Source organism: Typopeltis vanoorti, chromosome 21 (genome assembly GCF_054136105.1).
Source record: "Typopeltis vanoorti isolate ZY-2024b chromosome 21, IOZ_Tvanoo_1.0, whole genome shotgun sequence".
NCBI lineage: Eukaryota > Metazoa > Arthropoda > Arachnida > Uropygi > Thelyphonidae > Typopeltis > Typopeltis vanoorti.
The window spans coordinates 89,067,134-89,087,623 of NC_143569.1; the positions used below are offsets into that span (position 1 = coordinate 89,067,134).

The 20,490-nt window shown below is 34.8% G+C and overlaps 1 protein-coding gene across 1 annotated transcript in view; it reads left to right on the top strand.

The window, feature by feature from the left end:
• The window catches only part of LOC150095093 (homeobox protein unc-42-like), a 69,446-nt gene that overhangs the window by 10,285 nt on the left and 38,671 nt on the right, over positions 1–20,490 (top strand). The window contains exon 2 of the mRNA XM_090411193.1: positions 7,547–7,875. Coding sequence (XP_090267319.1) covers positions 7,547–7,875 — 329 coding nt within the window. The remainder of the gene's footprint in view (positions 1–7,546; positions 7,876–20,490) is intronic.

A 20,490-nucleotide genomic window follows, 5' to 3' on the forward strand; every position in this document is an offset into this window, starting at 1 on the left:
CATTTTAATAATTACTGTTATTTCTTTTCGGCATATCCGGCCTATGATTTTTTAAATCTCTGTTTTCGTTTGTAATAATTTCGCAGAAATGCAAGAATCTGGTATTTAAACACAAATATTTCTGTTCTTCTCCCTGAGAGTTATTTGCATTGAACTAGCCTATTAAGAGTCGTCGATATCTTTCAAATGACATACATTGAACATGTTCCTATTACTGCAGCTGTCTGTCGAGATTGTATCGTATTGTAGTGATAATTTCATTCACTTCTTACTTAGTTATTTGCGTTATCACTTAAAAGGCATTACTGATTTTTGTTATCCATTTCATTGCAAAGGATATAAGTTTTTTTTCTCTTGTGATTTTCCTTTTATTAGTTGCATAAGTTGCTGTTGGGATAACGAAACCTTGATAATCGAATTTTAGTTCTGTTGATATTTTTATTATTCCATATTGCATTTAATACATTCAACTTTGCCACGCCAATCCCTGTTCAAAGTCTAAGAAGGCCCAAGTTAAATCACTGAAATCTTCTATAATAGTTGATCCCTGATATACAAACTTGTCAATACACCAATCTGCCTTTTCATTTATTTCGTTATTTGTTAAGGATATATACTGAAGAGATAAGGAGAAATATGGCCGATCCCTGTGCTACTCCTTTTCTTCTTTTTAAATTCTTCAGTACATGCCTTATAAAATGCTTAAAACTTTTTTCGTTCTTATAACAAGCCTCGATCAATATAAGAATTTCTTGATCTATTATTTACTTATTTAATATTGTAATTTTTTAATGTAAATCCAATCGGCGAAGCGCTGTCAGCCTCTAGTACATTAATAATAATACTGTGAGTATATCTACGGGTCAGACAATCAAGTAGCCTTGCTCTAGAGAACAAAACGTGATCTTTTCAATTTTTCAAGCCACTTCACGCCTTCATTAAATAAGGTAGTGATAATCACTTACTAGGCGACGAAAACCATCTATCACCTAAAACATTTATAAAACACAACATGGCCACTGTGGAATTTGAACCCACAGCCTTAGTGCTACTTTGTCTATAGAATGAAATGCTTATTTGAAATCAACGCAGCTACAGCATATGGGTCTAATCATTTCCCAATATTTGTTTGCAGTTTGTATATGTGAAAGTGCAACCAGCATTAGGTCACCTCGAAAACCGGCTCTTCGTTTTCTAGTATTTGTTCATTTGTATTCCGAATTCCGTTTTGCAGTATCCAAATAAATAATTTGTGTATAACGTTTGTTAGCATTATTGTTCCAGTTTGCTAGTTTTTAGACCATTTCATTTTTTTTGCAAAAACTGGTTAAATAACTATGATAAACATTTAATTGTACTATCTTCTCATTATTTTCAACATTCTATCTGCATTTCACCTATTTCTGATACCTTTTCGATATACTTAATCTCATTTTTGGGAATACAATTAGATTAGCAATTTCTTTTCGGATTGTTTATAATTCTTTGAAAATTTGTCTTCTTTTCATTTTTATCTTGCATGATGAGCGGGTTTACGGTTGTATGATTTGAATAATTATTTTATTAATATTATAAGTTTTGGTGTCATGATGTCTGATTGTTTTTGTTTCCTCTGAAAAATGAACCCCGAGCCTTTCGATGCTCATTTTTCAGAAGCCTCTGGAACTGGAACTAGTTAAAAACTGAATATGATGGGAGTAACATATTTGCGTTCCTTACAGCAGACAGGATGGCTAAGACGTGAACACAACAGCAAACTGTAGAATAACTCGAGTTCAATGAACGTACTTTACAAATCTACAAAACTGAGTGAGAAAAACGTAAGATTTTAATTTATCATCTTAGCATAGCAACAAGATCCGGGATACCCCAGAGCTATCAGTTAATAATAATAATAACTTGAAAACTATTGAAATTACAGCACCATATGCTACTTGGATTGAGACCAAGTTAAATGATGTGAAATGTATAAATAGATCAAGGCATATTTAGGTTCGAGTCAGGATTCATTTCCAGTATGAAGAAATATTTTCCTCCATAATGGAAATGAATAAACGAAAATAAAATTTCTGACATGATAGAAAGAACGAACATCTGAATTGGCAACGGGCTAGGCATATTGCTTGGACAAAAGACCAACAATGGACAATAGAAGTATTGTATTGGATAAAATGGAGATAAAACAATCACGTGCCAACCAAAATTGCTCTATTGATGAAATAATCAGATTTTCAGGAGTGACAGAAGGAAGAAAGAGTCATTGGCAAACAGTCTTGGAGTCATCATGGATAATAATGCTTGATGACAATGACGATGATGATGATGATATCGGAAAGGTTTGGTAACTTGTGATGGATATTACTTATTCTTTGTCCAAAATGTTTGTACTTGTAATAAATTAGCCTGTCTTTTAAATATAACGTTTTCTGCCATGGTTTTGAAAAAATAACAATATCTAAACACGTTTTCTTTTTGTTATGTTAACTCGACTGCATTCAAATTCTTTCCCAAAGCGGTTAACAGTGTTCGCAAAATTATATATTCTAGTTCGATAATCAACTTGCATATTAAGGATGAATATTACTGATAGTGAATAGTCAATAGAGAGTGGATGAAAAAAATCACCAATAACGTAATTAGAACGTTTTTGACACAGTGAAAAACTGTTGTTAACTTTTGAGACCGAAATGTTTCGACGAAATTTAAAATCTAAAAACGAAACAAAATTGTGCTTAAAAGGAACAACTGGACTACAAATTCTTGGCCCTGATGTTTCGATGAAATAACGGAAGTAGTATTTCTGTCAGACGATTTGTTGCTGTATCCATTTCTCTCATAAAATCCAGTCAGCGTATTAAAATTTCACTGACTATATTTATACACCCTCTGTCCAAAAAGAAACTAGTGGCGCCACCTGTTGTATCTTTTTGTTGCCGAAAGCGGAAATCTTCATTAGTGTTGTGTCAACTGTTTATGATATTTGTTTCATTAGAAGCCGAGTTATAGTGCCAAGAATGATGGTGTGTTTTGACAAACGGTCGGAAAAACAGAGAGCTGCGATTGATTTTGCGTTAAACTTCGTAAAAGTATTACCGAAACGCATCAAATGCTTCAAAAAGCATACGGTGATGAATGCTTATCCCGTACTCAAGTTTACGAGTGGTTTAAGCGATATCAAAGTGGTCATGAGACACTTGAAGACGACAAAAAGCTGGGCTGTTCAAAAACTGGACTGAGAGAAGTTAACATCCGAAAAGTGCGTGATTTTTTCAAAGCAAACCCGAAACCGTCGGTGAGATTGATTGAAGATGAATTGGGGACTCCAAAATCAACTGTGCACAACATTTTGACTGAGAGTTTGGGCCTTCGTAAATTGAATTCGCGATCTGTTCCCTACAAGTTGCCCGACGACCAAAAAATGTATCGAATTGAACACCGCAAGGACCTCATTAAAACCGCTCGTAAGGACTCAAACTTCCTTGAAACGATCGTCGATCGTTACTGGTGACGAAACGTGGTGTTTTGAGTATGAGCTCGAAACAAAGTGCCAGAGTGCTGAGTGGAGACCACCAGAAGAGGGGGCATCCGAAAAAAAAGTCGCTTGGAGAAGTCAAACGTAAAAGCAATGCTGATTTGTTTTTACGATTCCAAGGGCATTATCCACAAGGAATTCGTTCTGCCTGGCCAAATGGTCAATGATGAGTTTTATCTCGAAGTTTTGATGCGATTGATAGCGAGAATTCGTCGCGTGCGGCATGAATATCGTGACGACCGACCGTTCGTCAAAACACACTGTCACTCTCGGCACTATAACTTGGCTTCTAATGAAACAAATGTCATAAACAGTTGACACAACACTAATGAAGGTCGCCGCTTTCGACAACGAAAAGACACAACAGGTGGAGCCACTAATTTCTTCTATTTTCGAAACGTTCGGTTTGTTTTTGGACAGAGGATGTATTAAGATTTCGAAGTCGCAGTTATTACCAAGAAAAGTAGGTGATCAAAATAATGACTACTAAGAAGGCCTATCGAAAAGTTCGTAAACTGATTTTTTTCTTTCCTCGTATAAATATTAAGCTACTAAGTTAATTTTTTTTCTGGGCAGCTGAACAGTTTGCAATAAGTCAGAAAAATTATGATAATCAGAAGTCATTTTATGTTTCCATTACACTTTTTCTTATGAAGCATTGTATGGCTTTCTCAGCTGCAAATGTTCGAGATCCTTGCTTGAGTTAGGAAAAAATGCATGTGCCAAAAGGAATTATTCTGAAAGTGACCATATTATCGAGGAACAATGACTTAATACTATTGTCCAAAAATCAATGAACTTTTTGATAGGGTTTCGTATAACATGTAGGTGTTTTTACCTCTCAGAAGTGTAATAATGGTTGATGATTCTTCTAACAGGTAGGCAATGTCTGAATGAAAACCTCTATCCACTTCTCCGGGGAGGAATTAAACGTTTCTCAGAGTGTGGTCTTAAATCCGGGAACTTTCGTAGCGTTTCCATGCCAACCACGCAGGATATACTTGAGGAGACTCAGGCCTTCTTAATGGAATCCATATCAGGCAAGTGCTGGTGAAATAACTCAAATTCCATGAATGCTCTTTAATGAAAAGGCACATTTCTTTGAGCGTAGATAACTGAAACTGGAGATCTTTGTACTGTTGCCTCTATGAAAACCGTATTATAGATATGCGTTTCATATCGCTTTAAATTTTTTGTCTACTTTTTATTTCACTAAACACGACTTTCTCTTTTCTTGAATATAAGTTAACGAAAAAGATGCGATGTCGTGACAATATTTCGTTGAGTCTCATCAGAGAGGAGGAACAACTAACTTTCAGACCTGGGAAACATTTAAAAAAAATGGTCAAAAGAGATTAAAAGAAGTGCACACAACAAATACCTTTTTCACATAAGCAACTGTGCAAAGTTCTGCTGTTTCATGCTAATTAAATGTATTAAACGATTTGAAAATAAATATGGCTAAGCTCACAATTAAGTTAGAGATGTCCAAATGGACATCTCTAACTTGAAGCTTTGATCAAAGCTCCTGTACTCCAGAATATTATTCCTCCAACAACTCCGGAAAACGAATGACAGATTTTAAGATAATCGAGATTTTATATGTGCTGAGATATATATTAAATGCTTCCTACCTTCTGATGAGACCCACACTGCTGAAACATCTTTCTTCATTGAATTACAGTTTTCCATCGTCTGATAATCGAGTCTATATTCTACTAACAAAAATAATAATAATAAAATTTAGTCCTGCCGTTCTACGTTAGTGCATAAATAGCTTAAAAAAAACCAACAACTGTATTCTTAGTAGGAACTATAACCAAAAAACTTTCGAATGCTTTTAAATAAATTTTAAAAAATTCTGATTTTTAAATATGAATTTTCGTTGCTATTCTATTCTACTTCTTTCACTGATCTTGTTATTCTTCTTTTATCTTTAGAAATGTGACTACTAAATGGCATTCATGGAAATGAAGTTATCAGATATGCCTGCCTTGAAGCTTTGATCAAAGTTTTTGCATAATCAGAGATTTAGGGGTTTTATGCTTCAGAAAATGCAAACTGCTTTTAGAATAGTCGTGAATTTCAAGATATAAGAAATAACCACATGAATAAGAAACATGTTTTTGAATAAAATACTACAGAAAAGATCGAATTTATTTTTCAAGAAATAAAAATACGATAGAGGTATATAAAAGATGCAAAATGTATCTCATTCATTTTAGCTGTTTCATTGTTATATGACATGTTATTAAATAAAAGCATTGCTTTAGTTAGAGAAATAAACTAAAGGTCATAATCATGCTTTGTGTGTGCGCGCGCGCGCCCGCTCGATCTTTATAAATTGAAAAAAAAAGGACTGATGGGAAAAAAACGACGCCTTAGTTTTTCAAAAGCATTAATGCATTCTACATTCATACTCATGTACAGGCATGAACGGAGAATCCAAATATCTTTTCCCCAAATTTGTTGTTCCTGCCGTTTTTAATTTATGGAGTGAAATTTTAAATGAATTTTATCAATACTAAAAAACATCTGTCTACTGGCTTTAGTGTGTGAAATATTTCACGACATCCAGGAAACCCAGGAAGATTGTAAGCCAACAGTCCGAGCCGGAGTTGAATTCTAAACATTCAGTGTACCTCCGAAATATCTTACTCGAAGTAATGAAATAAAATTAAAATAATGTACTGAAAATAAAGAAAAAAGCTCATAATGAATCTCGAACTGGCTTCCATCTGTCCATCTTTTCTTTCCTTCTAATAATGTTGTACAGTTTCGGCAAATTATGAATTAAAAAATCAGCAGTAAGATCAGCTTTATGAGCAAAAGCATCGTATTTTACTGAGTGGCCGTATAAGACACGAAGGGCTTTAAAATGTGAATGACTGTTTTTGTTATTAATTTTTTTCATTTTTTTTTCGGGTATTCTAAGGAACATCTGGGAAATTAATTACGAGATAGTTCACAACCCAATATCAAACGAAAGTCGTGCGATTATATTTTGAAATTCATATTCGATTATTCGAACGAATCACTTCGCAAAGTTCTGCAATGAACTGGCCACCGTGTTCTCCAGATCTATCGGTTCCAGACTTCTTCCTATGGGGTTACCTGAAGGAAAAGATGGATGTGAATAAGTCTCACACAATCCAACAGCTGAAGGAGAACACTCGTGCAGAAATTAGGGCGCTACAGACAGAAATATTATCAGTTGTCATGGCGCATGCCGTAAAAAGGGCCTGTCTTTGCGAAGCCGAAAATGGAAGGCATTTATTTGATGTGTTTTTCATAAAAAAAAAACCAGGTTATGTATTTCACTATAATAAAAATAATAAATAAAAAAAACGTTATTAAATATATAAACCCCATCTTGATTAATGGGCTACCCTGAATGTAGTATCGCAAGAGTCACAATAATCATAAAATAATATCTTATAACTAAGATGAAAAGCCAAACGGCTAGTTTTCTGGCGACCTTAATTAAGGGGATAAAAATCCCTTGTTGTTTTATAGCCAGTAAGCGAAAATTTTACTTACACATAAACAAACAAACAAACAAACGACATGTTAAGGATGGTTAATAAAAGCACAAGTTGGTTGCTTAATATAAGTAGGTCAGTACTTAAGAGGCGCAGTTGGTGCGATGACATCTTTTAGTTGGGAAGCCGTGCTATCTGTTACCTTCGCATTATGAAAGAAATATGTCATTAAAACTCTTCAATTAAAGGTAAGTTAGCCTGTCTGATATGGAGGCAGTACAGTTTTTTTATCCCACAAAACAAACAGGTCAGAGGACCTACGCTATGAGAGGTGATAGTATTAATCACTTATCATAGTATAAATTCGGTTTATGAAAAACTAGGTTAGCATTGGTCAACGAGCTATTGGGTTTAATGCTAAAAAAAGGGATGGGGTAATTATGTTTTAATATGGCACTTTACTGCATTCATTGAATGGGATGAAAATAAAAAAGCTTATCTCACGTTTGCATTTTTTCCTCTCTGTTCACAGTGTATAAACGATCTCCGGTTTCCTCCAGCCAGGAAGGAGCATTCAAGAAGCTGAAGGTCGAAAGCAGTCCCGGTTTGTCAACCACTCCACTCGGTGGGGGAAGTCTCACACCGCCTACATCTACCACCACCTCAACTAACAGTGGAACTTCGGCTAGCGGAGGTTCGAGCACATGTCCACCGACTCCTGCAAGGAGACGCCATCGTACTACCTTCACTCAGGAACAGCTGCAAGAACTGGAAGCTGCCTTTGCTAAAAGCCATTATCCTGATATCTACTGTAGAGAGGAATTGGCCAGGATCACTAAACTCAATGAAGCTCGGATCCAGGTTAGTTAAATTAAGCAATTATCTCGTGTTGTTTGAGCGACTTCATCAAGTGAGCTGTGAGTGTTCAATACAGGATAATCAGAAATTCGCGAGCTTAGTGCAATACTCGCTTTATTTTTTTTTTCTTGCAGTCTATAAGAGATGCTCAGATTTCCCGATTAAAAGAAATATAATGAAATTTGGGATTTTATTCATACATGCAGAGGTGCATTTTTATAGTCAATTGTGATAACTTAAAATCGTCAGATCTACTCTATGATATTCCATAAGTGATGTTGCTTCTTTTGAGGGATACGAGCTCTGTAAGATAACTTACCCCTAAGATGGAACGAATATTATCTAGATATTTCTTATAGATGTAATTAAATTCATCGAACTAGAAAGCTGTTGGTTTTCAAGATTCGAAAGTCATATGTTAGTTACTGATATGTAACGAATAATGCACTTATTCGTTATCTGCATGCTTCTAGTGTAGTTTGCTACACTAGAAGCAAACTACACTAGAAGTGCATTATCCAAACTGCATTTAAAGTTCCCAAATACTGAAAATATAGAATTTGATTACATAACACTTTATATCATTTGCCAAATCTCTCGTGGCGGCAGTACAAAGTTGTGCTTAGTGGGTCGCAAACTGAAATAAAAGATTTGAAATTATTCGCCCGAGTGGTTAGCATACCACTCTCTAACCACTAGCTGCGGGTTCGAATCTCGTAGTAAACAAGAATGTCTCCGATTGTCCATTACGTTAGATGAATTTTACTGCACGGTTTGAGAACATCGCTCTGCTACTGGAGACCTGAGATAGCTTGAAAAAATTCCAATGATGGTCTCTAGAGCAGCATTTCAGAATTATGTCAAAAATAAATAAAAGTATATAAAATATATAAAATTAATAAAAATAGAAAAAATCCTTAGCTCACGAAAAGTACTAATGTACTAGATAGGTTTATAACTTTTCTTGGGTGGGAATTTTGTGGTTCATATCCACAAAATATTAAAATACAATGGTGATTACAGTCAAATGATTATTAATACGATATGATTATTATTAAGCGACATCTTGAACGAGTCCAAGGACTCATTCCTCAAAGGCATTCTAGAAACCACAACCCGGCGTGTGTTGCTAATATATACACTGCTTGGAAAAAAGTCAATGGACATCACAGTGTGAGGAACAAATAGCCATGGCGCCTACATTAATAAGATATAGGACCTCCTTTCGCTGCGATGACTGCAGCAGTCCTACAAGGCATACTTTCCACAAGCGTACGAATGAGAATTTTGAGCCATTCTTTAGGCATGTAATAAGGTCCTGGATTGTTGTGGGGCGGACGTCCCTTGACCTCACCAGAGGTCAAGGAACGCCCTTAGTCTCTACAGATCAGAGTTCTGTAGAGGCCAGTCATGGATGGTGCGGTTCATATCCACAAGCCAGGCAGTTACAGCAGCAGCCTTATGACACAGTGCATTATCTTGATCAAAGAGACAATAGTCAGTTCCGTAGAAACGCCACAAAGTAGGAAGCTTTGCATTGTCCAGAATGTTCAGATACCTCTTGGATTATGTTCATGACGCCATAAACAGAAGTCTGGGGCCAAACCAAGAAAAACAGCACCATACCAAATAAATAAAAGTACATAAAAATATAGAAAAATAGAAAAAATTCACCACCATCACCTCTGAATTTGATAGTTGGAGTTACGCACATCTTTCCAAACTTCCACGTCCCACTGTATACGTTCACTTGCACGACTAAAGACGACGCTGCATGTTGGTTCGGGTAATGTGGGGCTTGCATATTGCAGTCCTAACATGGAAACCTATGTTGCGAACGTCGGTTCTGAATGTTTTTGCGTGTTCTAGTCGATGCCCGGAACTCCGCATTTTCAACGTGTCGGCCAACGAACGGGTTGTACATATTATTCTTAGTAGCACTTTACGGTCACATTCGGTGAGTGTGGTGAGTCGTCCACTGCTGATAGCACTTGCAGTTGACTCCCTGTGCTTCCATCTCAGTATGGTATCACTGACTATTGACCTGGGATGACCCAATTTGTCAAGAATTTGCCGAACAGATAGGCCTGCAACATGGCATTTTATCACAAGGCCTCGTTCAAACTCCGACAGTTCCTTTCTCAGAGCCATTTCACCCAGACACCATTTGGGAGCATCATATTCCTTCAATTTATACCGGCTGAGAACACGACTCGTTACATGGCATGATGCACCTTTCCCATGGGGAAAATCCTGTTGACTTCTTTCCAAGCTTATATATTAATTGTGTGTGCTCTCTGGACGATCTGCCAGTATGCGGAGTGAAAACCAAAATTTCGAATCTTAGATTCCTAATTATTATTATTATTATTATTATTAAGAGATGATTAACTCTCTATCATAATATTAGAAGAGTTCTGTGATGCCACCGTGAAAAGCCAATAAGCCAACCACGTTGGTGTGGAATATGAGATTTATTATTATAGTACAGTTAAACATAACTTCAAAGTCATCCTGGACAAGATTCGTCAAAGGTCTTTAAAACCCAAACCTTCCGTTTGGGTTTTAAAGACCTTTGACGAATCTTGTCCAGGATGACAAGAATTTCTCAAACGAAGAGTCAGCTGATTTCATACAAAAGTGATAGGTTTTTTCTTCTTTTGGGAATCTGGGTTTTTCACCTCCCAAACTGACAAAGTTGTTGAAGAACACACGCTTTTACAGACATAAGTAAACAATGTTAGGATTAACCCCCGTATAATGACATTAATTAGGTTTATGTAAAGGCCAGTTACTTTCCAATCCATTAAAGAGCAATTAGAACAACTGAATAACTTAAATGAACGCCTTTGTAGTTCGATCAAAATAACGAAATGCAAGTTATTTTGGTTGAAAAGACTTGGGTTTGAATGTTTTAGAACGTACGGAACATTTCTAAAGACTCTTCGACTAAATTTCAGGAGGTAAGGAAGTAGAAGATTTTCCTAGGATTTCCTCCGATGAAAAGGAAAAAAATAATAATTGCACACATCGATAAAGCTTTTGATGTCCAGATACGGAATACATGAAGAATGGGTCAACCGAGATAATTTTCTGATGACGGAGTTGTAATAAAAACGGGTGAAAATGTTAGCAACTCCCAAAACGTTTTTGATATTGTGAGTTAGAGGGAGGTTGTCGAAGAGTAGATAATTAAATAAAGAATAATTTCGTATAAGTAATCTGAATTACACAAAATGATTCTCAATCCGATTGATTATCAGTTAAGAGAAGATTCAAACCTAGTCCATCATGCATGGAAATCAATTTACACTCATAAGATCTGAAAGTTTAAAAGGTCTGTTTTTACATCTACACACGTCTACGAGTTATACATGGAAATCGCTGTGAGAGAGAGAGAGAGGAAGAAGACAGTTCTGACGAATCCATCGAATAAATTATTATTTTTTTCCCTTGTTGGACGAAAAATAATAATGTATTCGGTGTAAAGTGAATGAGAAAAAAAATATCAAAGAAAGTCATTTTTAACTTGCCAAAACTGGGTTATTCTTAAGACAATATATCTACTCAGCCATGCCTCGAATGCAGTCTACTTTAAAAAAAAAAATCTTTAATACCATGTCGTTAAAAACTACACTACGATTTTCTTCTCGCATATGACTCCCATCAGTTACATGACGATTATTATTGGCATGTAAACCGGAATAACAATGTATTCAAAATGCAGTATTCAAACTCTCTGACAGAGCGACCACACAGTATAGGAGTAAGTAAAACATTTTCGCCAGTAAAATAAAAATCATTCAGTATAGGAACCCTGTTTTCATTTCGTATTGAAGAATCTTATTTTATTCGGTCGGAGTTTTTGTACAACCCTAACTTTCATACACGCAGTATGTTTATAATTAAACACATACACAAAAAAGTAATAAACTTGCAAACATTTGTAATGCAACTAAAAAAAAGCTTCCTATACTCTGTTGATATAGACGAATCCCTTTGATCAGAAAGACACCTGGATTTGATTCTCGTCTAGGACGAGATTAAGTGCGAAATCATCTAGGACTTATATAAGGGCTTTTTAATTGAAGGCGAGTTAGCCGGGTTCATACGGAGGTGGAAGGGGTTTTGAACCCAAAAACTCAGATTTTTCATTTCACAAAGCTGCCAGAAGAAAACATGCAATTGACAGCCATACTACACCATGCAGATTGGATTCAGCGCCCTATCAGAGCGATAATTAGGTTTCCAATAAGCCAAGTTACTTGGCCCTGACAAGCCGCTGAGCCTAACACGAAAGGAGGAAAATGGAATAAAAAAACGGGAAAAAACCCATCATCATAATCAAATTTCTGATATGAACTCTCAAGTGAATGTATAAGATACGATGATGGTATTACATTGCATTATATTATTATTAACTTTCTCTCAACAACTTTCCTCCAAATTAATATGTTATCTTTCAGGACTCCGGTACTGTCGGATCTTATAATCCGGTTTGTTGAGGTACTTATTAACTGTATCAATCCGCATAGATCTTGATATTCCTCTGGATCTTTTCCTGCCATCCTGAAATAAAATACCTGTTTCGTTAAATTTTCCTGTTTAAGCGATCACTATAACATTTTCGATTAGCTCTGTCATCCTAAATTATAGCTAATGTCAAGTTCCTTCCTAACATAATTTTTAAAAGATTCGGCCATTCATGCTATCTGTTTACTCCCCTAATTTTTTTCCCAGAACTATCATATTTGTGGTCTTCGACCAATTGTTTTATTTCTAACCTAACTCTAATATCTCGAAAAAAAGCGATTAGAAAATGCATGTAATAAAACGTTTATTTTGAAATGTTTTATAAACTCGTTTTCACCGCCCTAAAATTTTCATGCAACTGGAAAATGGAGGTCATTTATCGATGATATCGTAAATGGAGGATAAAGGGAAGAATCTATAATATGTTTGACGATTACAGGCGTTGTGGTGGTTTATCTGTATGTGCATTATTCAGATGCTATTGTCGCAGAAGGAAGACCCCCCCACACACTTATCATTTATTAATAAAAAATTGCAACAAATAATAAGAATTCCAATCAGTCCAGAAAAGCCTATTGGAAATTTTCCCCCACTTTTGGCTAAAAACACCATTGTAGCCGCAAATATTTTGCAGACTTTAGTTAATCTCTCTGTATCTAGAAACAATTGGCTTGATAGTTTAAGACTGATTTCAAATCGCGACTCCCAATCAATTTATTTTATTTCTCTTAGAAATAATAACATAACTTATTTATGTAATTGAATATTTAAAACAGTTTACAGTATTTTCTAAAATTCTTAACCATGGTATACACCTTTCAACATTTCATATCTTACCATATCACATCATAATTTTTCAATTATATTTTGACAATGAGCCATCAAAAGTATTACATTACATTATAGTATGGCCTGAGCAATTAGTACTCTAGGGGAGTTAGGAAGTATGTTTCTCAACAAAATTGAATATGAAATACGAACTAATTCATATTCAAAGTTGTAGAGGGGTTTGCATTTGTAGGTCACGAGGTTATGAGAGTTGCGTTTCGCGTCTTAGGCCTGTCATGACCTCAATACCGTCTTAGTGCTGAGGACATGAGACGTCTTTATGAGACCAGAAAGTAGACCAGCACGTGAAATGCACTTTATTTTTTGGAGATGATCTTGGTATTTGAATCTTATTTTAAGGTGAGGTTTGTCAAATTTTTCCAATGTGTTCTAATCATTTTAAGTAGCTGCAAATTTAAAAAATTTACGGGGAGAAAATATTTTTTTCAAAGGTCAAAAAACATAAATGACGTTAGCAAAGTATTTTAATTAAGATCCCCAACATTTGAATTCCACTTTGGACGGAACTAAAGTTTGGGAACACTCGATGTTTTGAGACTGAAAGTCCAAGGCCGAGTCTAGCTTAGATGTCGAGTCCGAGGCAAAGTTAGAGTCTAAAGAAATGTACAAAATTATTTTATTTCATAAACTAAAAATCTCTTCTTTTTTTTTGAAAATAATACTATTATAAATAATTTACTATCGTAAATAAATTTTAACTAATAAAATTTAATTGACACTTATTTATTTTATTATACTTATTTTTAAAATTACACTCCGTTTTTTGAGAGCATTCTTCATATATATATTAAACATACCAAGAAATTATCTACTTGTTTTTCATTATTTTCCAAAGAAAGCAAAACAATGTTTTGCGCATGAAATATATTCACGTCTGAGTGAATATACTTGTTACTTGTATATAGAGGCTAATGACTTCACATCACCCATAATGCAAAGCACACCCCCTTCCGGACGAGTGCGTGTATATGCATAATAGTGCTTTGCATTATGGGCTACATACAGAGCCGGACCAAGATAATTTCGCGCCCCAGGCAGACTCCGTGTGTGAAACCCCTAGTTTTTTTTTTTATACTTTCTAATTGTAAGTATAAATATTTTTTCAAAATATTAATAATTTCATTATTTCTACTTATCATTTTTATTCACTCAGATATACTACATCAAAAAGAAATAAATAAAAATTATTACAAACAAAATTATTGATTTTACACTCTAATTATAATTTAATCAATTAGATTTTTTTTTCTTGATTTTAAATCCGCGAAAAATTTTATTCTTTCACTACTGTCTATTTTCTGAGCAACAACATTTTCAATAGATATCACGGCTAAAGAATTTAATCTCTCACTTTCCATTTTCGATCGCAAATATGTTTTGATAAGTTTTAATTTGCTAAATCTCCTTTCAACTGTTGCTACCGTTATAGGAATTGTCAGCAAAACTCTCAGTACGACCCACGTATTTGGAATTTGGAAGAGGATTAAAGTTTCTAACGGCGAATAGATGTTTTCTGAAATTAAACTATTTAGAGATTTAATTTCTTCAAAGAGTTTGTTCCCGTCAATGTCACTATTTTAGATAAGAACTATTGGCCTTTTACAAAAAAGAAAAAAAGAAAAAAGAAGATACTGTAATTAGTTTAGTTTAGATAACTGTAGTTTTGGCACCCCCTACGTTTGGCGCCCCGGGTGGGTGCCCGGTCAGCCGCCTCTTAATCCGACACTGGCTACATACTAAGCCAAGTGATGCGAAGTCATTATACAAGTAGCTCAGACGTGAATACATTTCACGCGCAAAACATTGTTTTGCTTCCTTGAGAAGAGGATTAAAACCAAGAAGATAATTTCTTGGTATGTTTAATGTACAATAAATCCAATATATATATATATATATATATATATATATATATATATATATATATATATATATATATATATATATATATATATATATATATATATATTTATTTATTTATTTATTTAAAATGTAAATGGCGACTGATAACGTATTAAAATATAAAATGAAAGTGAAATAAGGTTAGATATTTTTAAAATCTAAATGTTATGGATAGTGTTAGAAATCAGATATGACGATAAAGCAGAGTATTATTAGTAAAAATAAGAAAGAAGTGTAAGTAGTTAAAATCGACGGAATTGAATTTAATTTTCTGTGATTGTTAACATATACAAAATTCGGATTCGGATTGAGTATTGAGTCAAAAAAAAAATTAAAAGGCATGCCGACTCGAGATACTCGGAATCGAGAAACTGTAGACGAGGAGAAGTTTGATTGTAACTTATTGAATCAGAACTTATGGATAGAAGTTGAAAAAAAAACAGCAAATGTAGTTAAAAAATATGCGAAACAACTCTAAGAGTGGTTGAATCAGGAAATGCTCACCAACATAAAAGTTATTGTCTTAAATTTTCATTAAACGTATTCAAAGTATTTGAAATGTTGATACATTATTTCAAGCTGAAATGTTCACGATATTGTATTTACTTAGACTAATTTATAATCTAGTATTAAAATGATCAGAATGTTGAAGATATGAAATATGCTCTGTTTCTAGTTTAAAATCAATAGTTTTCTTTCATATATTATACTGCATTTTTTGACCAGAATGACCTTAATTCAGAACAAAAACCTTTATCAATGTGTCCAGCTGCAGAAGGTTTGTGGTCTTAAAATTTCCCTCCCTAAAAATAAAAAGTTTACATTTTTAGAAGTAAATAAATAAATTCCGTGTGATGATACAGCGTTCCCCCTTTATAAGGGAGTTCACCGTACCATCTAGCCCCCCCCAAATTTTATCCGGGCTCCGACACCGGCATAAGCTGACGAATCAGACCTATGGCTGGGTCAGTATTCCTGACTGTAATACGTGTGTGTGTCCTCGGACCGGTTTGCCTGCTTGCGGGATGAAAAACACCAGATAAACTGGCGGAAAAAACCCTGCTGTCCATGCCCAAGACCGGCTAACTTGGCTATGGCAGATCCCTGAGCTCCTCACGTCGTTGACGGGAATCGAACCTAGGACACTCCTTCCCTAGGCATATGGTTGCGAAGCGCAAAGCCACTAGGTTATCCGCGCGGACTTTTTAGAAGTGAAAAAGTTAAAAGCAACACCAAACAAATGAATAGAAGTTAGCTCTTCTGCTTATTTAGTTTTGCTTATTTTTACAAAAATAAGATATGGCTATTTTTATTCAGATAAAAAATGCTAATAACGATGAAGATAGAAATGAGATCGGTTGACTATTGTAGAGGAAACCAAACAGTGGGATCGACATTTTCCAACGGATGCTAAAAATATTTATTTTTATTCATTTCCATCTTCATCGAGCCTCTGTAGCTCAATCGGTATAGACGAAGCCCTTTGGTCGGAAAGGCCTAGGTTCGATTCCCGTCTATTATGTGAGGAGCCTTTATCTGGTCTCTTTCAACTAAAGGTAAGTTAGCCGGTCTCATGCGGAAGTAGAGGGGTTTTTTCACCGGGAAACTAGGGTTTTTCGTCCCTCAGAACAGGCAAACCAGCCCCGTGAACACACACGGATGTACAGTCAAAAATACTGTATATAGGGAACGTTTCCTCTGCACTTGGTTTTTGGGGGCCCCTGTGCAGTATTGTGGATAGATCCATAATTGCGAACCTTCAATATGAAGATGCCACCTAAGATGATGATCATAAGCAGCACTGTAGGTTTATTTATATATACAAGGGCTTCTCCAAAATTTCAGATTGACGGGTTTCTTTCATTCAGCTGCAGTGATCTATTTGAGAGGTTGTGTTGGGAACCGTTTCGAGATTATCTTACCAGTAGCGAAGGGAAATATTTCTAAGGTGATCTCGTCGCCGTAAAGCGAGACTAATTCGTGTTACCAAAAATTTAACATAATCAGCCATCCTACTGAAATTTTGAAGCACGAACTGAAGGTCGAAACTATAGTCTCTTGAAATGTGATTAAACATCTCTCTCTACCACTACTACTACTACCCATTTATTTAAGAATTTTTATTATTCGACATTTGTTTATTTACATTCCAAATCAGCATTTTAACCATCAAATTTCTCATTGGTGTATTTTTCACAGCTGGTAGAGAATTTTTTTACAACTAACAAACAGCGAAATCCTCCTCCCTTGGGTGGATTTGTGGCCAACGTCTTGCATCGATTACCTCTTCGAATGGAAGTGCAATTTAAAAGTGATAATCTTAATAAACATTTCGCAGTTCAGCTAATATATCGATTTAAAAATGAGTCGTAAACGTTGCATCATTTCTGAAATTTGTCAGTGCTCCCAGGATCCTGCAACAAAATTTTGCGATAAAAGAATAATTTAAAAGCACTCTGAATACATTACATTCAACAAGTATCTCATAATTTCCCAGGAAAACTCAGTAAGCCTTTTTATGTCTTTTTTCTTTATAAAAATAACGTTGCATAAGAAATTTAAAACCTTTTTTTTTTTATTTCTATAAGGAAAATATGGCGGTGTTTATAAAGTCGGATGGATTAATTCAAGTCTGATTTTGAAATTTGAATATCGTCTACCTTTTTAAGGGAGTTACGAAAATACTTCATTGCAATTAATTTTCATATAATGAGGACTGTTTCCTATTGTTCATATGAAACAAAAATACATCTTAATCCATGTAAACATATAAAAAATCAAAAGAATTCGAGTAAAGAAAAAATTCTGTAATGTAATCAAAGTTGGAGAAAATTATAGTTTAAAATTTTATATATGTACGCTCTTCAATTATAAGCTTGTCCTATTTCATAAGCAATTACTGGAGTACAAAGTAGCAAAGTGGAAATCAGTGTACACTATAATATCATTAGTGTTTATTTTTTGGAGAAATGTGCAGTTTAATAAATTATTTTCACTATGCTATTTAAATCACAATCGCGATTTAAATAACAAAAAATTACTCTTTACATAACAGAGTAATAAATTAGGAAACAAATGCTAGGCACGTTCCATTTCAAACACTTATCGTTGATGATCCCGAATTGTATGAAATCCAAATTCACGATATTTCTGATGACATGGAATACGAGTATAAACTTACTCAACAGATTCCGCAGCATTATTCATCAAGTCAATGCGAATATTGCCCTTGAGGTGGCAATACCTAGAATCCCGTCCAGGAACCGAAAAACCTTCATTAGGGCTTTTTAATTGAAGGTGAATCACACAGTCTCATGTGAAGGTGAGGGATTTTCCTCAGTAAAGCAAACAAACATCTGCTAGATAATATACTCAGTTCATAAGCATAATATACAAGCCATATAGCCTTAGTATTCCGACCGATACTCCAGTGGAAGCAGATTCGATAGTAACAGAGTTTCATCAAGACTTGATTATCTCTATAGTACTTGCAGGGCAATAGACAAACACTACTTAGTAGTTAAGTACGATTTTTTTATTCAAAGTGGTACAACTAACAAGGATTCCATACGTGCATTTAAACACTAAATATCCAGGTTGTGTTAAAAACTCAACTCCAAATTCGATGTCTTCGCAAATGAATACATTTTCAGTTCATTCAGTATCCTTGTAGAGTTCGAATATGCTTCTTAATGATTCGACGAATTTTCGTGCGAAACCCGGCTTTTGATATTTTCAGAGATCGAGGAATGGCTCGAATTGGTTCTTATTCAAGGAATGTAGCAATTTCCGTGCTAGTGGAAGGATTCTATCTTGTTGAAATTCAATACCTAAGGAATTCATGTAGTAACTGTGTCCACTAACATATCCAAACAGATGGATCCTGTAATTGTGGCGTCCACAAAGACAACGCGTCCATACGCCTTCTGCTCCCAAATTTCACAGAACATGCTCAGATTGAGATATTTTCTATCCAGCTCGATCACTCTAGATTCTCTTAGAGCGCAAAGACGATAGATATCATGCTGAAGAGATGAACAGTCACTTCAACAATTTGGACTTGATAGTTTTATCATTTGCTACTATTCCCATAAACTTCACACAATATTTAAAAAAAAAAACTCCTTTGTCATTATAACTTAAGATCTTTGAGGATCTGTTGGGCTTCAGGTACACACGTTTCTTCAGACCATAGAGCTGTAGTTGCAATCTAATGACTTGGCAAGTTTATTTAACATGTAAGTCAGGAACATGGCATTTTATTCAGGAAACGGGAAAAAAATTCAAAGACTATTATGAGTGATTAAACATAGGAAGATTTAGATAATTACTTAAATTCTGTTATTAACGTCGGAAGTTTTTTCAAATTTTGTTTATGTAAATCTTACCCACGAAAGTCTGTAAAGCAATCATATATTAGTACGACAGGTCACAGTAATGGTTAGAGAGTTAAAGGTAAGGGTAAGAGGATAAGCGATAGCAAATCGTGTTCTAGTAATCACTAGGGCCGAATCAACACCTTCTTGGGCCCCCAACGGGAAGAGAAATGTTAGGCCCCTATCAAATTTCCTAATGTTCAGTAATAATAATAATAATAATAATAATAATAATAATAATAATAATAATAATAATAAGATACTCATATTTTGAAGCCCCAAGTAATTCCATCGGTGGATGTAAAGGCGATATTCAAAACAAAAATGACACAATTCACTTCTTCCCACCCACACGCTTCCCCATAGCAAAATTAACATTATAAAGTGACTTCTCTACATTTTGATGTGACAAAATCATGTATTAGGTCATCAAATTAATATTTTGTAAAATCTCATGTTCAATGATCATTAAACTTAGGTGGTTTGATCGTGACTGTGCTATACTGTTTCTTAATTCATTTTTTGGTAATTCATTTTAGAAAATGAACGTTCACCTCAGGCATTAGCAACCATTATTGAAAGAAAAATCCTCACAGAGATTTCCATATTAGGAAATACTGAAAATATATGTTCATCATGCATATAAGCGTAAATTTTGTTAATGGTAACACAGTCTTCTTCTTCATTTGTGGTTAAGGTCTTGTCACCTATGTTTGCTTTCATCACTGATTCTATATCCATCACCATGTGTGACCTAAAGTGGAGACATTCCATGAATAGTTCTGTAGAAGTAAGGTCTTCGCTATAGAAGTTGGCTAGATCATCGCAGTGAGTTTTTATATCTTGATCATCTAAAGTATGAAGAGTTTCTAAGAAGTCAAATTTATTAAATATTCCTTCGTACTGTTTTTCTCGCGTATCCAAACTAGTTACCAAGGAATCTATGATCGGTATGTGTCCA